Genomic DNA, 24,178 nt, shown 5'->3' with positions numbered 1-24,178 from the left:
TAAAGCTAGTTTTTTAAATATTATTATAATCTATAAAAATTAAAATAATAATATTTGCGGTGCTCTATAATTTTTGTACGTTATTTTTCTTCTTTTGCAATGAGTTCATTTAAATAAAAAATTTGTCGTTTAAATAATTATATAAATTTATTTTTTTATTTTTAAATATTTATTAATTTTTTATAAATTTTTCGCATATTCTTTTCCGTCTATTTTAAATATACTTATATAGCGTCTTTTTACATTTTTTAAATTAATATTTTACTTATCAAATACAAAAATGAATAAAGCATATATTAAGGTTGCTTTAGCACTTTTAGGTATCGCAGGATATATGCAAAATGCAGCATTTGCAAGCGAAACTGCTGAAAATGGTTGTACGAAAAAATCCAGCTTCCGCCATATAGTACCATCATCAATGTATGAAAAAATGAAAAAATGAAAAAATATATACATATAATATAAATATGCATACTCTTGAAATCCATGACTTTATAATTATTAAATATTCATATTACCATTTATAAATTCATTTCTTTCTATTTTTTTTACCCATTATAAATTATCTCACTTTCACCAATAATATTTCCAATGAAAGATATGAGCAATACAAAGACGAGGCACATGACGACATTGATGAAGGTTTAGCAGCAGTATGTTATGCACGCGAAGCTTCAGATCTTTTAGTAAAACTTTCTAAGCTTGGTGTACACGATTACTTGGCCTATTCTACAGAAAATGAAAACAAAATATATACTAAGAAAATTGGAAATGTGGATATTGGAAGACTTGATTTTACTATTCCATCTTCCTCTAAGGTATAAAATAGCAAACAATTTTTAACATATAAAAATAACTTTAAATTAAATAATAATTATTATATTTATCCATATATTTTTTTTCATTAGTACCCTACTGTATTTAGGCAATACTGGGATTTCAAATATGACAAAAATACAGATGAAAAAATTATTAATGGTACATAAAAAATAATCAATAAATTTAATATTTCTTTATCACTATTTACGCATCTTTCAATTTTACTAATCTTTGTTCATTATTTTCATTAATATTTTGCTATATTCATAATATTTCATTTATATCTGCAAAATGATCATTTTTTAGGAAAAGTTGCTCGTGTATACTGCAAAAATACGGCCTTATTTGAAAAACATAACCCAGATCCTAATTATAAACCCCTCACAAAAGTATATACTTTAGGCTCAAGAATTTATGTAAGCACATTTTTTTTCCATTATTTTTCTAAAAATTCTATTATTCATATTATTATACATTAACTTACGCAATACATATATTTTTTATTCATTAATTTTTTAGCGACGAGAAATAACTGTAATTGTATGTCCATCCAGAACTCTAAATTATGACGGTGAAGTCAATAAAGAAACTAATTTGAAAGAAGTTTACGAAAATCAAAAATCAATCGAAACTGATATTGATCCTGAGGAAGCATTAAACAAATTGGGTGATAATCTATCCGGATTTGTAATTATAAATGGCGATGATGATCAAGTTCATGTTACTTATATCAACGCTGTAAGCAATCTCAAAAAATAATAACATAATCATTTTTTCTCATTTTAGCATTTATCAAAATTTAATTTCTCTATAAGTCATATATTATATAATATTCACATACTAAATATTGATATATTTTATATATTTATTCATTTTTTACGTAGATCTATGATACTGGCAATTCTACCGAGTTTGCCCACAATAAAAGAGAGAGAGATCTTGCATATAAAAAAATCCTAAAGTTAGCACAACGCATTGTATCTAATGAATAACAATAACCCCATGTAAAGATGTTTCAACACTTGAATATTGGGATACATATATTAATGCAATTAATTTATCTTTATACGTAGTACCTTTGTAAATTACCATCACATCATTTTGTCTATTTAAAAATTACTAATTAATATGTAGTTTTTCATTTCTTTTGTATTAAAATATATGGAATTTATTTAATTTGTTATTAAATCATATAATTAATGCTATAATTCGATTATATTTTCTGTGTGATTATATTTTATATTAATTCGGTCACTTTGTTTATGATAAAAAATAATGTTTCGTACTTTTATTGTTTTAAATTCACTGAACTTGATATTTCCATATAATTAATATTTAACATATGACTAGTATAGTTATTTTATGTTAAAAATAGCTATTTATTTTAAAATAACCTTAAATCCCTATCTTTTATACATACAATTATAATAACATCACATGTTTAAGAATATGCATAATGAATTTATACCCATGTGATGTATCAAATAATCATAATATATTTTTCGTATTTAGTAACATACTGATCCATTATCATTATTATTATTGTTGTTACTGATATACCACTATATACTACAATATGATAATTAATGCACTAAACAAAAATAATTTAAACCAATGGATAACATTTCCGTATTTCATAGTTTTTAAATAAAATATTTTAGAATATATATATTATTTTGCAATAACAATTTATTTAAATTATATATTTGAGAGCTTGTACATTAGTTCAAAAAAATTTTATAAAACAAATGAAAAAAATAGCAAAACAATTATTTTTATATAATTATTGATATAAATATATATGATTGTATTAAAACAAATATATTTTTTATATTATTTTCTTATTTTTATTTTATATTATTTGTTTCTATCAAGTAAAAACAACAGATTTTTTCTATTATATATAAATATAAGTATTTATGTGATTCCATATGTAATGGGAAGTTTTATAAATTTTAAATTGAATTTAATCACTTATAAAAATATAAAAATTACGTATTCATAATATAATATATTAAAAATGTCATTTATATAATTAAAAATATTTATTTTTATATATTATAATATTTTTTATGTTCATTATATATGAAAGGTTCTGTTGTTGATGTCGTTTTATGATTGAATTATTTAAATAAAAATATATTAAACTTATAAATCTGATAAAAGCATACATTATACCGTTTAAATAATAATTTGTATTTTTTTAAGTGTATTGGAGAAAATTATTTGCTTTAATTTTAATTATGTTATGCAACTTTTCGAGTTGTTAATTTTTAATTAAAAAAAATACTAATATATTTTAACATTTTGCTTGTAAAGCTCAAAAATGATTAAATTTTATATTCGAATTGTTTTATTTCTTTTAAGTATCTCCTTATATGTGAATAATAAAGCCCTTGCAACCGAGCCTGCTCAAGAAGAAGACACAAAAATAAAAACAAAATCAAAAAAATGTTATACTACGTAAGGAAACATAACAATATATATATTACATATTTCATTATGATAATGCTAAATATACATTTGTGCAACAATGTTATAATATAAATACAATAACTTTATTTTTGTAAACATTAAAAATATATTTATTTTTATCAATAATAGGCCAACAGAAATATATTTAAAAAACAAACACCTGTTGTGTAACAATCGCAACGAAACTATAAATGCGGAAAAACTTATGAACGAAGCTGCAACACATTTAGAATATCATATTACAAATAACAATGGTTATGAATTATGTAAATCGAGTGCATCTTGTAGTAGGACTTTTAGTAGAAAAAAACATGGAGATACACTTGTTCAAAGAACTAATTTAAAATATTATCATCCCAATCATGTATAAATTAATGAAAAATATTAAGTTATAAACCAAATTAAAATTTAAAAATTATTATAATTTATATACATACATTTTTCTTTGTTTCTACTAGTATAATGAAGTAATAAACTTGTTATGGAATCCTGCTTTTGCAAATAATTTCAATAATAGCTCTGTTAAAAGTATCCAAAACATAAATAATTAGTCAATTAATATATTATTGTTACTATTTATTCTACATCTCGTGATTTGCTGCTGCTATTGTTATATGATACTGTTTATTGTTTCCTATATATTTAAATTCATACTATTTTAATTTCACCCATGTAATTTTATAATATTTTTTTTAGGAAAAATTAAGCGTGTGTACAATCCAAATTTAGTGATTATAAAGCAATGCTACAAAGATTCAAAATTTGGCCGTTGGAAATATTTTTATGCTTTAGCTGCAAAGGTTGATGTAAGGAAACCTATTTTCTTCTGTTTCTATATAAATCGCAGTTCTCATATTATTCACAATAATTTATGTAATATATTTTTATTAATTTTGTAGATATCAGAAGAAAAAACTATAATTGTCATGGCTTCAGCAAATATAAATGATCACCACCCTTCCAAGAAAGAATATAAAAACACAATAATAGAAAGCGCAAATTTATTTAAAACTGACATTGATTCTAATATATTTATTAGAAATGGAATATTGAAAAAAACATTTGTTAACATAGCTGGATACCTCGTTGAAAAAAGAGATTGGTATATTGATATCATCTATCTCGAATCTGTAATCGATATACAAAATTTTACAACAATAATTTATTTTAGCATTTGTTAAAAAAATGTCGTTTTAAATAAATGCACATATTTATAATATATACTATAATTTGTAAAAAATTTAAGCAATTTATATATTCATCTATTTATGTTATTTTCTTAGATTGATGGGCATACTTCCAATTTTCAAGAATTAATTAATCAAAGGGCTTTAAATAAATTCTTTCCTTCATAAATAAATATATTTTTTCAGTATCTCAATATTAGAAAATGTGTATTAATAAAATGATTTATTTCCATGCACAATTGTTGCTTTAAGTTATTATCATAGATTGCTTTTTTATTTTATGAATGCTTTCTTTGTATATTATTTGTCTGTCTTTTTATTATTTTAAAGGTTGTATATATATAACAACCTAATATAAATATTATTAGCTCCAACGGAATTAATTATTATTTGCCGTTTCGATAAATTAATATTTAATTATATAAAGTTTCCAAAATAAAACAATATTTCAATATTATTTGTAGAATATTTACTATTTTATATATATAGGCATATAATAATAATTATAGTTCTATTTATCATATTATTTATAATTATTAGAACATAATATGATATGAAATTTTATTAACATACTTATGTTTTATTTTTTACTGTTTAAAAATTTAATTTACTTATGCCTCAAAGTTATAAAACTTGAACAAATGTTGTATATATAGTGCGATTTGTATTGTATTATTAAAAATGTTAGATGCATAATAATATTTTATAGATAACGTTGTATTGTTGATTCTCGATCAATATTCCATGCATCTATATTTTATGACTGTATAATGTATATTGGTAATATGCTAATCTGAATATATATTATAATGTAAAGGAATATTCAAAATAAACCTAATTATAATTCATACCTTCATATAATCATAACATGCTCATTTTATGAATATTTTTATTTAACATAACCTCTTATTTATACGCTTTTATATTTTAATTAAATTCTAATTTCCCCGATAAAACAGTAATAAAAAATTTATATATGAAGTCATAATCAAATTCATTTTGAGTAATTGTCTATGCTATAATATGGACAGATGAATACACATATTTATAATATTAATGAAATAAATATGTATATAATTTAATATACGATTATAAATTGCAGATACACAAAATATAAATCGAAATTCGACAAATCGATGTTATTTATAACAAAATACAGATTTGTGAAAGAATTTTTTATAATGTCTAAAAAAACATATATTAATAAAAAATTATACTATAAAAAATTATTTCTTTTCCAAAAAAAATTCACTTATTTTTTTTATTTCATTATTTTATATTGTTGTTAAAATTTTAATTTGTATTAATAGAAATTTTTTGGATGCTTTTACTTATTTGCCATCAATATATAAGATTTATGGTTGGAATATATTATATTTTAAAACAAAATGAAATTGGCATGATCACTAAATAGTTAACATTTAAATATCCAACAAAATTAATAATGTAGAGAATACAAAACACGCCACTAAATTTTATATTATATATGTATTATTAGCATTCAATAATATTTTAAAAAATAATTATATTTAAAAATCGGATAACTGGATGACATAAAAAAATAAATAAAATTTTAAAATTGTTACATTTTGAAATAAATATTAGTTTTTTATACTTTATTGGAGAAAATTATTTATTCTATTTTTCGACCTGTTAATTTTTAATTAAAAAAAAATACTAATGTAAATTTTAATATTTTATTTGTAAAGTTCAAAATGAATAAATTTTATATTCAAATATCTTTATTTCTTTTAAGCATTTTCGTATATGGAAATAATGAAGCCCTTGCAACCGAGCCTGCTTCAGGAGAAGATACAAACCCCAAACTAATAAGTCCTTATGCTACGTAATAAAATGCAACAATATATACATATTACATGCTTCATTATGAAAATAATAAATATACACCTGTACAACAATGTTATAATATAAATACAACAACTTTATTTTTGTAAACATTAAAAATATGCTTATTTTTATCAATGACAGCCCAGAAGAAATATATGAACAAAAAACGCACATACCAGATTACGACCCCAATAATAATACACATGTGTTCGAAGTTATGGACGAAGCTATACAACAATTAGAATACCATGCTACAAGTAAAGATGGTTATAAACTATGCATAGAAAATTCTGGTGATGGTATATCTTATTATAAAAAAAAATATGACGACAATACAGATATTCTAAAAATTAATTTAAATATATATGCTTCCCATCAGGTATCAATTAACGAACAATTTTAAATTTATATGCCATATTAAAAAGTTATCATAATTTATATACATATATTTCTCTTGGTTTCTATTAGTATGATTTCATAATAAACAGGTTATGGAATCACAGTTCCCCCAGTATTTTCAATAAAGGCCTTGTTCTCAGTATACACAACATAAACAATTAGTCAAATTAACATATTATTGTTACTATTTATTCGATATTTCGTGATCTATTGTTGACAATGTTATATGATACTATTTATTGCTTCTCATGTCTTCCAATTCATAATATTTTATTTTACATAATGCAAAATTATTTTTTTTTTTGAACAGCTCTCTATGCGTACAATCCAAATTTATTAGCCATATGCCAACTTTACAAAAAAAAACGTAACGAGCCTCGGAAGTATTTTTATGCTATAGTCAAAAAAACTCAAGTAAGGAAACCTTTTCTTTTCGTTTTCGTTATAAATCGTATTTCTCATATTATTCACAATAATTTATTCAAATATACTTTTATTATTTTTGTAGATATCAGAAGACAAAACTATAATTGCCATGACTTCAGTAGATGTAGATGATAAAAACCCTTCCAGGAAAGAACATAAAAACCCAATATTAAAAAAAGCAGATTCATTACGTCCTTCCATAGAATATACAAATTATATTATGAATAAAGAATTTGAAAGAATATATGTGAACTTAGCTGGATACCTCATTGAAAAAAAAGGCGATGATCTTGAAATCACCTATATCGAATCTGTAAGCGATATACACATTTTAATAATATAATAATTTATTTCACAATTGTTAAAAAAAATACAGTTTTAAATAAATGTACATATTTATAATATATGCTATATTTTGAAAAATTTTAACGTTTTACATATTCATCTATTTATGTTTTTTTTTCTTAGATTAATGGATATTCTACCATTTAACAAAAATGTATACTTTTTTTAATTCGATTTAAAATATAAGTTAATTAAATTTGTCATTCTATGAAATCACGCTTTCTTTTATAAACAAAAAAAATCAACAAAAAAATTAAATTAATAAATGGTACAGGATCAGCCTGCATAAGTTGGTATATATTTAATGATGGAGATTTTTCCCCATAAACGGAATTTATATATTTTTTAGTCTTTTTTTTTTTACTAGATGATTTTATAATTATTTGTATTTTTTTTTTTCCATCACTTGAGTTTATAACTGTTTTTGTCGTTTTATTTACACCAACCATATTTATAACCTTTTTCATGTTATTTTTTTTCTTCAATTCATTTCTTCGTCCAAGTGACAAATACTAACATAAAATTATGAAAAATATGTAATATTTTATGAGGAAATATTTTAAAAATAGTACACATCATAATTTTCTTTTATTTACCTTGTACAGAATAGTTAAAGTAATGGGTATTAGAATAACTATAATTGAAATTACAATTTTTTTGTATTCTTTTAATATATATATATCACCTATTTCTGTTATTCTATTTCCTTTTAATTCGGTTCCTGAATTTTTTTGTTTAGTTACTGAAGCTGGTACTGGTTTTGGGGGTCCTTCTTGATCGGCTCGATCAGAAGTTTGTTTTCCAGACGTGTCTGGAGACAATCGATGTTCTTGAGTTTGGTCCTTAGAATTTTGTGGAGTTGGTGGAGTTGGTGAAGTTGGTGAAGTTGGTGGAGCTTTGGGAGTTTGTGGTGTATCTGATGAAGGTTGATGTGAATTTTGTTGAGTTGAATCTTGTTTATCTGAATCTTTTTGGCGTTGTGATGGATCATTATCTGTGGGTGGATCACCCTCTGACCCCCCTGATCCAGATTGATCATCACCTAAATTAGGAGTTTTTTCTATCGGTTTAGAATCAATACTTAGATCGATAATAAAATTATTAAAAAATTCAGTAAAATTATTGAAAGTGTTTTTTAAATTAGATACAGATGTATTATATAATTCACGAATGTTATCAATGCCCTCTGTTATTTTGGTCTTATGTGATATAATAAAATTAGAAGCATTATTTATTTGTTCCATGCCTTTTGATGTGATCGTATAAATGTATGATCTAATATCAAAAAGTGGCCATGATGGATTTTGAGTTTCTTTTTCTCCTAGATCACTATCCGGGGGGGTTTGTTCACTACCTGGTCCATTTTCTGAATCTCCTGATCCATCTTGGCTTTCTTTTGGTTGTCCTGAAGGCGGTTGCTGTTGTTGTTCTGGCTCTTGTAGTGGTGACGTCCCTTTCTGGATATCTTGTGGTTTTTCTTGCGGATTTGATTCTAGAGAGTCATTTTGTTGATGTTTTTCCATTGTATTATTTGTGGATTCTTTATCTTTTGTTGAATCATCTACTGAATCTCCTGATGTACTTAAATCTTCGTGTTTCTCCAGTGAATTATCTTGCGTAATACTTGTATCGATTTGGAGATTCTTTTTATCTCCTGTGTTACCCCCTGGATCCTTATCACTTGATTCTCGGCCAAGATTTTCGGTTCCACTACTTGAACCCCCTGGTTGACTATCTTTGCCACCTTGCTCATTATTTGAACTTCCTGATCCACCTTCTGAGTCTCCTTTTCCAGCATTTGTACCAGACGATTCACCATTTGATCCATCACCTTTACTTATTTGAATGCCTTCCCCACCACTTGGAGCTCCGGATTCTTTAACTTCACCATTCATATTTCTACTTTCAACGTCGGGTCCCTTTATCTCAATTTTAGGACCCCCTCCTCCTTTGCCTGAATCCTTTAGTTCATTTTGATCATTTTTTCCTGGTTTATGAGATTCTTGTGAAGATGAAGGTAATTCCAGTTTTCCAGGTGGCTCTTCAGATGGTGTTGTTGATGATGATTGTTGTGTTTCTGGTTCTGGTTCTTTTGGCGATGGTGGTTCCGCTTTTTGTGATGAGGCCGGTTTTTTTTTTTTGCGTTTACATTGTTGACTTCTGATGTCATATGATTTAAAACCTCTCACCGCTTCCATTTCTGTTCCATCTTCTAGTGTAAGTTTTTTAAGCTTAGTTGCTAAATTATTGATTAAACTATTATTCTTAATAGCATAAGTTCTAAAATCATCATATATACCTTTTAATTTATTCAATAAATCAAGATATGGTTTACATTCAGAAACGTTCATATAAAGGGTTTTATATTGATAACTGCAATTGGAAGAATATTTAGAAAGTTTCTTACTTTTGGCACCTTTATCATTATAATCTGCAATTGTATTACATATATTATTAAGTAATTTATAAAATTCGCTCATATACTTAAGATTAGCATTTTTCAAACCCTTTATATTATCAAAAAGAACCCAATGATCCAATTTTACTTTATGACCCTTTAAATGTTTCTCATAAGCCTGATTTAAAGTAATATTATAGACTTTGCGTCTTTTGTCTTTGCTTTCGTCGTCCATCTTAAATAATTTATCACTTAGCCACAACAAAAAACATTCATCATAATCATTATGCTTAGATTGTCTTTTTATTGAATCTTTGAATTTCTTAAATATATATATGGCCAAAGCATTAATACGTTCTTCATTTGTTTTACAATCATTATTAAGGCAATATGCTTTGATGATTGAGTGTTTGTTAAATTTCGGCGTATCGACATTTTCATCATTAAAATAACTATCACCTTCGAGAAGTAAATTACACTAACAAAATATTTATAAAAATATACATTAATTCAAAATTTATCAAATAAAATTTAATATGATTTGAATATAAGTTAAACATAATAAAATTAAGGATAGATATGTTTTATTTTAAAATAAATTTATTTACCATTAATTTATGTTTGTCCATTGTAATGGAATTTTGTTTTTAAACTGTAGATTGGCATCATATTGTTTTTATATAAAATATATGCACTGAAACAAAATAGGTTAAACAATGGATCGGTTCTTTTATATAAAATTGTCAAACTTAAGCGCACTTTAGCATCTTTCTCAATAATAATATTAATTTAAAATTAATATACAACAATATAATAAAACAAAACATATATTCACTTTTACTACAATTTAGATAAGTATCCTTATTTTGGGATTTGTTCGAAGCATTTTTATCATATGCGAAATATCGCTATTCTTAATAATATTTGGAATAGCTTCATTGTATAATTTTTTGTAACATTTCAATAAGTTTAAATAAAACACATTTTTTAATTATTATACGTTCTTACATTAGAGAACTATACATTTCTTGAATTATAGTAAAAATTTCACCAATTTTATATTATTATAAATATATAAAGAATTAAAAATGTGTTATTACTATAATTGTTAAAAATGTATTTGTATCTCATTATTTGAATGTCATGTATTGATATATGTTATTGTTCAACGTGAAATATTACACTTTTTTATATAATTTCTAACAAATATAAAACGATATTTGTATTTAAATTTAATATTATTCTTTTTTCTAAATAAATGAATATAATACGTTTAATTATCTTAATTAATAATTCACTTTAGAATATGTAATAACATTTCTTTATATATAAATTTAATTAATGAATAGTTTTGAGGGTATATAGTATCTAATTTTTAAAATTAAAAAATCATAATTACAAATATATTGATTGAGCTATTGCAATTAAAATGTATCATGAATATAAATTAGTTTTAGAATAATAATTAGTATATATAAAATGTATATTATTCTTTTCATTCTTATTATCTATTTAATATATAAATGATTAATAAATGTATTTTAAACAATAAAGAAAATAAATATAACTGTGTTCGTATAATTTAATTTTAAAATTCTATTAATACTTTGGTTAGAATAATTAATTAATTTGAGAATCAATATAATATGAGCTACCATTTTAAGTACACATTTATACTTACAATCTAAACATATATTATGTGTTATATACTTTATAATAAAACGTTATTTATTTATATAATGAAATAACTGTATTTTTAACGAACGTTATGGAATTATTATTATATTGATTGATAACCTTAATGTCATAGCGCCATACTAGTCCATTATTATTACTATTATTGCAACTAATATACCACTGTACACTACAATGAGATAATTAATGCACTCAAGAGAAATACTTTAAACCAATTAGTAATTTTCCTTGCTACATTGTTTTAAAATGCAACATTTTAGAGCATGTATTATTTCGTAATAGCACTATATTTAAAATATAAATTTATAAGTTTCTGCATATATAATAGCCTAATATAAATATTATTGTTCAAATAAAATTAATTATTATGTGCTTTCTCAACAAAATTAATATTTAATTATATGAAATTTTTACAATAAAATAATATTTCAATATTATTTGTAGAATATTTACTATTTTATATGTATAGGTATATAATAATAACTATAGTTTTATTTATCATATTATTTATAATTATTAGAACAAAATATTATATAAAATTTTATTAATATACATATATTTTATTTTTTAACTATTTTAAAATTTAATTTATTTATGCCTCAAAACTATAAAATTTTAAATATTGTATATATTGTTCAATTTTTATTGTGTTATTAAAAATGGTAGATGCATAAAACATCTTTTATGGATAATGTTGTATTGTCGATTCTCGATCGATATTTTATGAATCTATATTTTATGATTATCTATTATATATTGGTAATATGTTTAATTAATGTTTAAAACACATATGTAATCTGAATATATATTGTAATGTAGAGGAATATTCAAAATGAATTTTATTATAATCTAAAGCTCAATATATATATTATACTTTATGGAAATATATGCTATGCGACCCCTTTCATATTAATAGTTACGGCCATTTTTGGCTGGATATTTGGATTTCATTTCGAGATTAAACATACAGAGATGGTACATATATTTAATCAACATTTATAGACAAATAGATATGATCAAAATATAAACAATTTAATAAAAATATAATAACCCAAAACATAGTTCCATAGAACAAAACAATACCCCATAGTACAGAACTCTGACCCAAAATACGAACAAAAATTATATAAATATATATTTAATTACAATTACATTTTTATGTAAATGACCATGCTTTCTTTTCTATTTATAAAAACGGGGTAGAAAAAATAAATACTGATATTATTACTATTATTACATAATAAATACATTAAGAGTCTTTCTTCTACAAGCATACAGTCCTATTTTCCTAAATAGTTTCTTATTATATTTTGTAATAAGTCTAACCGAATAATGAAAAACCACAATCCTAAAGCCTGAGCCATAAACCAAAAATCAAAATTCAAAAATTCATAAATCAAAAATAAAAATTCAAAAATTAAAAGTTAAAAATCAAAATTCAAAATCAAATAAATTCAGCATACTCTTTCGTCTTTCTTAAAACTGAAATGTATGCACAAATTTGGTGGCATAATTCAATATGTATAGTAGAAGATTGCATCTCTACCAATAATGGTCACTAAACAGACAAAAACAAAAAAAATAAACAAGCCAGATAATGTAAAAATACAACATAAATATATATTATTATTGTTGCATAAGATGTAGAAGGGGAACAAAATTAATTTTTAATTAAAAAATTTAATAACAGTATTGATAGTAATATATACTATAACACTGAGGAGGGTAATGAAAATAGTAGGAGTCATAACAATCCATTTAAGAAATATTATTTTATTTTCATAGAATTTTATATGTATGCTTATCTATTTCGGCTTTTTTATTTAAATATCACAAAATGTTTGTAGTATATGATGTACCGCATCATCATTGTTTGATGGACCTACATATTTTGCGCATTCCTTTATTTTACTAGAAGCATTTTGGACTGCTATTGAAGTTCCTACGCCTTGTAGCATCTCTATATCGTTGACAGCATCTCCAATAGCTAATGCATCATTCAAACTTATATCGAAATGTTTGCATAATGCTTTTACACCTTCAAATTTATTTGCATTATGATGAAACAATTCTACATATGTTTTAAATTTTTTACCTATAGAAATTCGATCCGAAAATTTGTCTTGATACATTTTTATTACACTTGATACACTTTTTTTATCTAATCTAATCATAACTTTGTATATTTTTGTATCTTTTAATGATTCTTCATCAATAAAATTAGGCATTATAGGTAAAAAACTCAAATTTTCATCAGTACATTCATTCGTTTCAAGTGTATCTCTTTTTTCTAACCCACACCAATACACACAACCAAGTAAATTTTTTTCCTTTGAAAAATTAAATATATCCATTAATAATTTTTCATCAATATAATTATCAATTATTCTTTCACCATTAGGCCCATAAGCGATACAGCCGTTTATATATATTCCTGGAATTAAACTTAAATTATTTCGTTTAACGTCTTTTCCTATTATAGAATTAGCTAAAAACATTGAACGACCAGTAGCAAAAACTATTTTTATTCCTTTATTATGTGCCTTTACTAAACTTTCAATATTTAATTTGGATATTTTATTTCGATCATTTAATAATGTCCCATCTAAATCGATAAAAACAATTTTTATATTATTTTTTAAATTATTTTTATCGGCAGGCTTCCCATTTTTATCTCTTACGAGCACTTCATAATTTGATTGGTCCTCATAAACTGGTTGCTCTTTATAAATTGGTTGGTCTTCATGTACTTTTACTCCTACTTCATCGTTTCCGAGTTCAGATAGCAATCGATTCGATTTTGCAATCATAAATCCATCATTATTTTTTTTCTAAAAATACATAAATTTTGAATATATTTAAATTATATTTTATTTTATAATGTAAAATGCCACCATATTATAAATTTAATATACGATATTTTACCTCGTTACTGTATGATCCGCATAAGCACATTAAAAGAAGAGATAAACTTATTTGTATTAATTTGGGATTCATCTTTCCAGTATATATTTATTTTTTTTAATCCCATAAAAAATTTTTTAAATTAATAAAATTGTCTTTTTATATATAAAATATCATACTAGTTTTATTTAATTATATTTGTACCTATGATATTTGATATTAATTATGTCGATTTATTATATTATATGGCATCGTTTATTTATATTAATTTGTAATAAAGCTATAAATATATGAAATTTTCATAAAAAATGTCGTTAAATATTTAATAATGCAATTTAATTATTATTTTTTTAATTAATATTTTAAAAAAAATATATATTATATATTCAAAAAAAATTATTTTTCCAAAAAATTTATGTTGCCGATCTAACAATATACATTTATTTTTAGTTGTAATATATAATTAATTAACGACATATATCCATAATAAACATGTAGTATGTCTAATTATTTTGGTAACTTGAATTATTTTCTTTTTCCTAATTGAATTTTACCATATTTTTTATATAATTAGACTTTCCATTATTTATAAGTATTTTAACAACACTTTTCAAAATATCATTTTTTATTTTATAGTATAATCCTATATATCATATTTTCGATGTAGTGATAAGAAACTAATTAACTTACAGAAGAACACCACCTATATTTTTTAATTAACGTTGTATAGTTATCATTTATAACAAATGAATACATTATATATTTATATAACTAAATATCATTTGATCTTTAATGACAAAAACAATAAATTAAAATAAAAATTACAACCATTAATATAATCCTTGTTTTTCTTTTATATATAATATATGCTTTTTTATTTTTAAATAAAACATTATACTTAACTTATATAATAATATTTTAAAATATATAATCCAACAAATGCTATCAAATATGACCAAATCAATTCAAATAAAACTCGTAAAACATTATCCTATAATTCCAGAGTCATAGGATATGAATATATTTACTTTTATAATTATCGACAACATGTAATATTTAATAATTAAAAAATAATAATAATGAACAAAGGTTATGCTAATTCATTTTTTATTTTGTGTCTATTTTCATAAATTGTAAAGTTCCAAAAATTGAAACTTAAACCAATTTCAGTTAAAATCCCAAATGGCGCTCCAATATCACATGCACAAACACCTCCAAAATAAATGCTATGTTGAATGTTTCCCATTTAAATATGATATTTAGCGTCTTTTTAAGCAATTTATTGTATTTTAATTCCTTATAATTATCTATTCAAAGAATTCATTATATTCGTTTTCAAAATGGTCATAATCAATATTTAAAATACCCGTGTCGCTTGTCAATTGTTTAAATTGCCTATATTTTCATACAGAAAATGGCGTATCATTTTTTTTATTGTCTTATATTGTGTCTGTTCCACTGGTAGCCTATCATTAACTTATTATTTTTTCTTTGGAATTTTTGATGATTTCATCACAACCTTATGAATTAATATTTTCATTCCCATATTTATGCCATTTAATTTGAATAACACGTTATTGACCATACATTTCTATACACGCTCATCTATAACATTTTAAATACATTTTATTCCATTGTCTTTACAAACATTTACATGATTCAAATTTGATTCATAAAAATTATTTAAATAAAATTGATTGTCTGCATCTGCTAATTTCCTATTATTTATTAATTTTTGCGATTTCTATAGAATTTATTTATCTGCCGTTGCAATAAATTTAATTCTATTCATTAAAAGTATTTATGGGTGTAAATATTATATTATTTTTTTTTTAAATAGATGTTAATTTTTTTATAAAAGATACACAATGTTTATATTCTACATAATGAGTTCATAAATGTTGCAAAGTGACACTTATAAAGTTAATTATTACTGTGTAGTATTACGAAAAAAAGAAAAACATGCTAGGTTGGTGCTTACAAAATAATACAAAAAAATATATTAATAAATAAATACACTGTGTCATATCCAAGATTTGTGTGTTTAAAGCCAAATTTTATATAAAATAATAAAACAGATATAAAAATAAGTTGTAAAACAGAATATACATTAAAAATGCGTACAAAATATAAAACAATACGCATACAAATAATAAATACTATGATTATAGCAAATGAATCAATCGTATTTCAATTATTAATTATTTTCGGAATATTTTTCACAAATTATATACAATAATGTAAATACGCCAAAATATTCTCCATGTAAGTAAATACATAAGTTTTATATTAACAATTTATAATAAACAAATTGTATTTATTTTAACATTTATATAATAAGCCATAAACTTAAAATATTAATACATAAATATAGAAATGGAGAGCCTATTCGTATTCTTAACCAGCGCATTTATTACAACGAAAACCACAGCATGTAATGATCGTTTCTTCATCGCTGCAATAATAATCAACATCATCAGCATCATCATCACCAGAACGTCTATAATTATTATTATTATTATTATTTAATTTGGTTTCGCGTTGAGATGCTATATCATTTTTTTTGTTACTTCTCTTTATTTGTTTGATAACACGATTGATTTTACTTCTTAAGCCATATTCCTTAGATCGATCATGCTATAAATAAACATAATAATATATATATGCGTCACAGCATGTAAATACCCAATATTATATAATTTTCTATATATTTGTTTATATTTTGTTTTGGAAACTTACTTTCTCCTCCGAGCAATGTATTGATACAGTCAAAATGACATACAATATGATACAAACTAAACTAAATATCCGTTTATTCATTTTCTTATTGATAAAAAGTGTTTTTCGAAGCAGACGCTTTAAGTAATATATACGATGTATTCTTTTGGGTTTCCTTTTTATATATTATTGTTGTAAAACAATAATGCTATTATTTAATATTACAAATTGCTTAATTTTAATTTATATAAACAAGTTATATGATATCTATGGAAATATATTATAATAAAATTATACTTTGGTTCTATTTTAAATCATCCAAATTTTATGATCCTGCAATTATAATAAAATTTTATATTTTATTTTTACTTGAATATAAATAATAAAAATAAATAAATATTATATTTTAAATGCATAAAAAAATTTTTTTTTCCGTGAATATTTTTGTTTATTTGCGCCATTATATTAATTACAAAAAAAATATTTTTAATATTTAAAATATAAATATATAATAGCTGCCACCACTAGAGATATAAGCATACGATTGTGAACATTTTTATATTTATGTTTTTTTCAAATAACAACGAATTTTAGTAAAAATACATTATTTTAATTATAAGCAAATAAGTTTATGTAACAAATTCAACCTAAAATATATTTTTTGCATATTTTTATATAAATAAGCCTTTAATATAATTTAAAAACTCATTTAATAACATGTTTGGGGCTTTGTAAAATTATATTTTTTATTACCGTTTGTCTACATGCAAATTAATATATATTAATTATGTTAATAAAATGTTGGATGCATATATATTGTAAATCAATTTATCCAAACATATGAAAAACAATTAACAAAATTTATCGTTTTCATCTAAATACATTTCATATTTGTTACACTTCTCAAATGTATGATATTTAATCATATTCTACATTTTATTTACCACTTTTGCGAAAATATATTATCTCCATAGATCGACACCATATTTTTATTTATAAATATATCTCAGAATATGCAAAATCAAATGTGTTTTTTCTATTAGAATCGTATAACATATTCATATTTCAAATATACCTAGTATATATGATACCAGAAAATGAAGACACTTAATAACCAAACGCTTTATTATGTCGTATTCATTAAACACATATTATTATATCCTTAACAATTAAACACTGCATTGTTTTATTTTTATAAATACTATTTAAATAAAAAATAAACATAGCATATTTCCTCATATAGAAAATGTAATCGATATTTTTTATAAAAATAGGGTGGGTGGTCCTTAGCCCGGATCCCATATACCCCCTAATTATTTATACTAATAAATAAATTTTTATTTATTTACTATTGTTTGAATTTTATATTGCATTTTAAATACGTATTCACATATTTTTAAAATTAAAATATAAGACATTAATTAAATTTGTGATTCTATAATATCTCGTTTTCTTTTATAGACAAAAAAAATCAACAAAAAAAATAAATTAATAAATGGTACAGGATCAGCCTGCATAAGTTTGTATATATTTAATAATGGTGATTTTTTCCTATAAACAATATTTATAGATTTTTTAATTTGGTTTTTTTGAGTAGATGAATTTATAATTATTTGCATTTGCTTTTTTCCATCAGTTGAATTTATAACAGCCTTTGTTGTTTTATTTACACCAAATAAATTTATAACCTTTTTCATGTTTTTTTTTTTCTTCAATTCCTTTCTCCATCCATATGACAAATACTAACATAAAATTATGAAATATATATAGTGTTTTATCAGGAAATATTTTAAAAATTGTATGCTTCATAATTTTCTTTTTATTTACCTTATAAATAATTAATGAAATAATGGGTATTAAAATAACTGTAATTACTGTTTCAGGCCGGTTATATCCTTTAAATATATCTATGGAGTTTACTAGTTGTGGTGTTTTATCTTCCACATTGGTTCCAAGGTCTTTTGATCCAATTTCTGTACTATGTGTATCACTGCTAGAATCAACTGATGTTTGAGATTGTTTCTCAGGGAGTGAATCAGAAGGGTTTACTTTCTTACTATCTGGTGAGTCAAGATCTTGCGTAGAAGGTGGTTCCTTTGGATTATCATTACTTTGACCACCTGATGTTGGCGTTTGAATATTTTGTGATTCTTTTTTTTCGCCTTCTTGTGAAGAAGGGGAAGGTTCTGGTTTCTTTTCTTTACTTGGTGGGACATTCTCTAATGCTTTATTAAGTTGATCTTTCACATAATTAATCGTGATACCCGTAAATTTTATAGATTTATCGTAAGCATCTTCTAAGGTTGATGTCGCTTTTTTATATAATCTATTTCCAATATCAGTATATGTGTTATAAAAAGGGGAACGATACATTTCAAATGTATTTTTGACGATATTAAAAATATTTTGCAATTTGATGCTTCCTGAATCTTTTTGCTCACTCGATGGGTCTTTTGATGATGTATCTGAACCTTCTTGGTTAGTTTCTAACTTTGGTTCTTGTGATTGGGGGGAATTTTGTAATTGAAGTTGAGATGATTCTTTTGCAGGTGGTGATGGTGCTTTCTCTTGATTACCTTTTGGTTGTTCTGGAGGTTGTGGTGGAGATGATGAATCTTGTTTTTGTTCCTCTGGCTGTGGTAGTGGCGGTGGTGGAGGTTGTTGATCTTTTTTTTGTATCTCTGGCGATGGTGCCAATGATGGTGGTACTTGTTGTGGCTGTGGCGGTGGTGAATGTTGTTTTTGTGATTTTGGCAATGATGCTGCTATTGGTGGTGCTGGTCCTGGATTAGGTTTTGAAGCTTTGGGGATTGTAGGGTTTTTTTTTTGGGGATAACATTTTGAATTACTGAAGTTATATAATATAAAACCTCTCGCCGCGTCCATCTCCCCTCCATCTGGTTTTGTAAGTTTTTTAAGATTAGTTTCTAAATTATTGTTTGGATCAGTGCCCTGAATAGCAGAAACTCTAAAATCATCATATATACCTTTTAATTTATTCAATAAATGAAGATATGATTTGCATTTAGAAATGTTTATATAAAGGTTTTGATATTGATTAAGGCAATTTTTTGAATTTTTAAAAAGTTTCGTACTTTCGGCACCGTTATCATTATAATCTGCAATTGTTTTACATATATTATTAAGTAATTTATAAAATTCGGCCATATACCTAAGATTAGCATTTTTCAAACCCGGTATAATATTCAAAAGAATCCAATAATCCAATATTACTTTATGTTTCTTTAAATATTTATCATAAGCCTGATTTAAAGTCATAGTACCCATATAGGCTTTTTTAGGCTTTTTGTCTTTGCTTTCGTTGTGAATATTAAATAATTTATCACTTATCCACATCAAAAAATATTCATCATAATCATTATAGTCATCATTTTTTATTGATCCTTTGAATAGCATAAGTATATATACGGCCAAAGCATTAATACCAGCTTCATTTGTTTTACAACCATCATTTTGGCAATATCCTTTGATGGTTGATTGGCTGTTAATTTTCTCCGTATTGACATATTTACCAGTAAAATAACTATCGGCTTCAATAAGTAAATTACACTAAGAACATATTTATAAAAAATAGTAAAAATATGTATTCATCCAAATTTTATTGAGATAAAATATAATATGATCTATATATAATACAAAACCAATAAAATAATGGAAAGTCACGCTTTATTTTAAAATAAAATTATTTACCATTTTTTCGATGTCCATTGTAATGGATTTTCTTTAATCTGTAGATTGGCATCATATTGTTTTTATATAAAATATATACACTGCAGCAAAATAGGTTAAACAATGGATCGATCCTTTTATATAAAATTGTCAAACTTAAACGCATTATTAGTATTGTTCTCAATAATAATGTTAATTTTAAATTAATATGCAACAATATAATAAAATAAAACATATATTAACTTTTATTACAATTTAGATAATTATCCTTATTCTGTGATTTGTTTGAAACATTTTTATCATATTCAAAATGCAGACACTCTTAATAATATTCGGAATAGCTTCATTGTATTATTTTGTGTAGCTTTTCAATAAGCTTAAATAAAACACATTTTCTAATCATTATATTCCTTTATATAGAGAACTATGTATTCTCTAGATTTATAGTAAAAACATCACCAATTTTATATTATTATAAATATATAAAGAATTAAAAATGTGTTATTACTATAATTGTTAAAAATGTATTTGTATCTCATTATTTGAATGTCATGTATTGATATATGTTATTGTTCAACGTGAAATATTACACTTTTTATATAATATCTAATAAATATAAAATACAAATTGTGTTTAAATTTAATATTACTCTTTTTTCTAAATAAATGAATATAATACGTTTAATTATCTTAATTAATAATTAACTTTAGAATATGTAATAACTTTGCTTATGTGCTAATATTTCTTTATATATGTAACATAATTAATGAATAGTTTTTAGTGCATATAGTATCTAATTTTTAAAATTAAAAAAACATAATATACAAATTAGGTTAATCGAGCTATTCCAATTAAAATGAATCATGAATATAAATTAGTTTTTGTGTAATAGTTATTATATATAAAATGTATATTATTATTTCCATTCTTATTATCTATTTAATATATAAATGATTAAGGAATATATTTAAGCAATAAAGAATATAAATATAATTTAAATGTATTAATTTTTAATTTTAAAATTCTATTAATACTTTGGCTAAAATAATGAATTAATTTGCGAAGCAATATAATATGAATTACCATTTAAGTACACATTTATTCTTATAACATAAGCATATATTATATATTGCACATTTTGTAATAAAATTTTATTTATTTCTATAATAAAATAAATGCATTTTTAATGAAAATATATAATTATTACTCTAATTAATATTGTTTTTCTTGTAGTGCTAATTCTAATACTACCATATCAAAGCTTAAATAACTGTTATAATATTTCATACGATATTTTTTATGCATACAATTTTAATCTTACCACCCATTTAATAATATATATAATGAATTTATACATATGTGGTGCATCAAATAAACATAATATATTTGTTCATATTTAGTAACATACTAATCCCTTATTACTACTATTATTATTGTTACTGGCATATCACTGTATACCACAATGAGATAATTAATGCACTCACGATAAATATTTTAAACCAATTAGTGACTTTCCTTGTTCCATTGTTTTAAAGGATAACATTTTATAATATATATATTATTTCGTAATAGCAATATATTTAAAATGTAAATTTATAAGCTTGTATATATAATAACCTAATATAAATATTATTAATTCAAATAAATTTTATTATTATTTGCTTTCTCAACAAAATTAATATTAATTTTAATTATATGAAGTTTTCACAATAAAATAGTATTTCTATATTTGTCATTGGTAAAACAGTTTACTAGTTTATATATATAGGCGTATAATAACGCTATTATTTATATCATATTTATAATTATTAGAATAATTATTGGAACAAAATATGATATGAAATTTTATTAATATAATTATATTTTATTTTTTAACGATCTTTAAATATAATTTATTTATACCTCAAAATTATAAAATAAAAAAAGTATTGTATATATAGTTCAATTTTTATTATATTACTAAAAATGTTATAAGAATAAAATACCTTTTATAGATAACGTTATATTATCGAAACTCGATCGATATTTTGTGAATCTATATTTTGTGATTACCTATTATATATTATTAGTTTGTTTAATTAATGTTAAAAACATATATGTTAATCTGAATATATATTGTAATGTAGAGGAATGTTCAAAATAAGTTTTATTGTAGTTTATAGTCTCATGCATAAGATTATTATTTAGTTTGGTAGAATATTATAATTTAAATAAAAATAACGGCACAAATATTATGTTTTACCAAATAAAACGTTTCATCAAATAAAGAAAATACAGTGTTATTCATGATTCAATATAGTCCCTGATAAACATGTCTTATATATAGTTAGCCAAATATTGTCAATAAAATATGAATTTATAATATTGCCACATTAAATATATACGAACGTATTTGGTGAAAATATTATGCTTTACGGAAATATATGATATCCAACCCCTTTCATACTAATGGTTGTATCCATTTTTTGTTGCATATTTAGACACCATCTCGAGATTAAACATATAGAGATAGTACATATATTTAATTAGTATTCAAAGACCAATGAATATTATCAAATTATAAAAAATTAAATTACAATATATCCCGAACCCAAACTCAAAACGTAGATTGAGTGAACCAAACTATAGCCCATAGTACAGAACCCTGACCCATAATCCATGAATACCTCGGCATCAACAATATTAAAATAATAAAATAAATTAAATTTATATATGCACATATATATTTCTTGATTTCACAACATTATGGTTCATTATTTTATTTGTATTTTTTTATTTTATAGGTACTTTGTTTTACTATTAAAATGAATTTTATAATTTGTATTCATTTATAAAAAAACATGGGCGTCAAATTATCACCAATAAATAATTTTTATAAAATTTTTTATTTTGCTAGAAAAAAGTTATTTAGTAAATTTAGTTAAAAATGGTGATAAAATTACAGAAAGCGCGATTTACCATCATATATATTTTATCATACTATTATTATGATGAAATAAACATATTTTTATATAGTAATATTAGTAATGTAAAAAATAAACTGCATCATCGATTAAATTAATTGTTTTAATATTTAAAACTATAATAGATGTGTTTTATATTAAAAATTATGCATTATCAAAGAAATGTTGTAAAACAAATGGTAAAAATATCAATACAATTATTTTAATATAATTATTAATATAACTATATATGTGATTCCAAACGTAGTTGGATGTTTTATAAATTTTAAATTGGGTTTAATCATTTATAAAAATATAAAACTTGCGCATAT

The 24,178-nt window shown here is 22.9% G+C and overlaps 7 protein-coding genes across 7 annotated transcripts; 3 read left to right on the top strand and 4 right to left on the bottom strand.

Annotated features, from left to right (window-relative positions):
- Positions 1-280: 280 nt before the first annotated feature.
- On the top strand, positions 281-1,811 carry PCHAS_1248600 (fam-a protein; the record flags this gene model as incomplete). The annotated part of the gene is made up of 6 exons (XM_051321018.1): positions 281-420; positions 599-818; positions 909-978; positions 1,126-1,235; positions 1,339-1,557; positions 1,704-1,811. The coding sequence occupies 6 exons, from the start codon at positions 281-283 to the stop codon at positions 1,809-1,811; spliced, it is 867 nt and encodes a 288-aa protein (XP_051176972.1).
- Positions 1,812-3,145: 1,334 nt separating this feature from the next.
- PCHAS_1248500 (fam-a protein) lies at positions 3,146-4,649 on the top strand (the record flags this gene model as incomplete). Its single annotated transcript, XM_051321017.1, has 6 exons — positions 3,146-3,282; positions 3,424-3,658; positions 3,753-3,822; positions 3,991-4,100; positions 4,194-4,424; positions 4,578-4,649. The coding sequence occupies 6 exons, from the start codon at positions 3,146-3,148 to the stop codon at positions 4,647-4,649; spliced, it is 855 nt and encodes a 284-aa protein (XP_051176971.1).
- A 1,547-nt stretch (positions 4,650-6,196) lies between these two features.
- PCHAS_1248400 (fam-a protein) lies at positions 6,197-7,646 on the top strand (the record flags this gene model as incomplete). The annotated part of the gene is made up of 6 exons (XM_051321016.1): positions 6,197-6,327; positions 6,471-6,708; positions 6,798-6,867; positions 7,039-7,142; positions 7,237-7,467; positions 7,623-7,646. 6 exons carry the CDS (start codon positions 6,197-6,199, stop codon positions 7,644-7,646), a joined length of 798 nt encoding a protein of 265 aa, XP_051176970.1.
- A 53-nt stretch (positions 7,647-7,699) lies between these two features.
- Positions 7,700-10,526, bottom strand: PCHAS_1248300 (CIR protein; the record flags this gene model as incomplete). The annotated part of the gene is made up of 3 exons (XM_051321015.1): positions 7,700-8,011; positions 8,096-10,375; positions 10,506-10,526. The coding sequence occupies 3 exons, from the start codon at positions 10,524-10,526 to the stop codon at positions 7,700-7,702; spliced, it is 2,613 nt and encodes an 870-aa protein (XP_051176969.1).
- A 2,889-nt stretch (positions 10,527-13,415) lies between these two features.
- PCHAS_1248200 (haloacid dehalogenase-like hydrolase, putative) lies at positions 13,416-14,589 on the bottom strand (the record flags this gene model as incomplete). The annotated part of the gene is made up of 2 exons (XM_051321014.1): positions 13,416-14,423; positions 14,518-14,589. The coding sequence occupies 2 exons, from the start codon at positions 14,587-14,589 to the stop codon at positions 13,416-13,418; spliced, it is 1,080 nt and encodes a 359-aa protein (XP_051176968.1).
- A 2,304-nt stretch (positions 14,590-16,893) lies between these two features.
- PCHAS_1248100 (fam-c protein) lies at positions 16,894-17,316 on the bottom strand (the record flags this gene model as incomplete). Its single annotated transcript, XM_051321013.1, has 2 exons — positions 16,894-17,133; positions 17,236-17,316. The coding sequence occupies 2 exons, from the start codon at positions 17,314-17,316 to the stop codon at positions 16,894-16,896; spliced, it is 321 nt and encodes a 106-aa protein (XP_051176967.1).
- A 1,319-nt stretch (positions 17,317-18,635) lies between these two features.
- On the bottom strand, positions 18,636-20,943 carry PCHAS_1248000 (CIR protein; the record flags this gene model as incomplete). Its single annotated transcript, XM_051321012.1, has 3 exons — positions 18,636-18,956; positions 19,042-20,784; positions 20,926-20,943. The coding sequence occupies 3 exons, from the start codon at positions 20,941-20,943 to the stop codon at positions 18,636-18,638; spliced, it is 2,082 nt and encodes a 693-aa protein (XP_051176966.1).
- Between the last annotated feature and the right edge of the window lie 3,235 nt (positions 20,944-24,178).

This window comes from Plasmodium chabaudi (genome assembly GCF_900002335.3).
Source record: "Plasmodium chabaudi chabaudi strain AS genome assembly, chromosome: 12".
NCBI lineage: Eukaryota > Apicomplexa > Aconoidasida > Haemosporida > Plasmodiidae > Plasmodium > Plasmodium chabaudi.
Note: the sequence above shows the minus strand (reverse complement) of the source record. Positions and strands in the feature narration are given on the sequence as shown.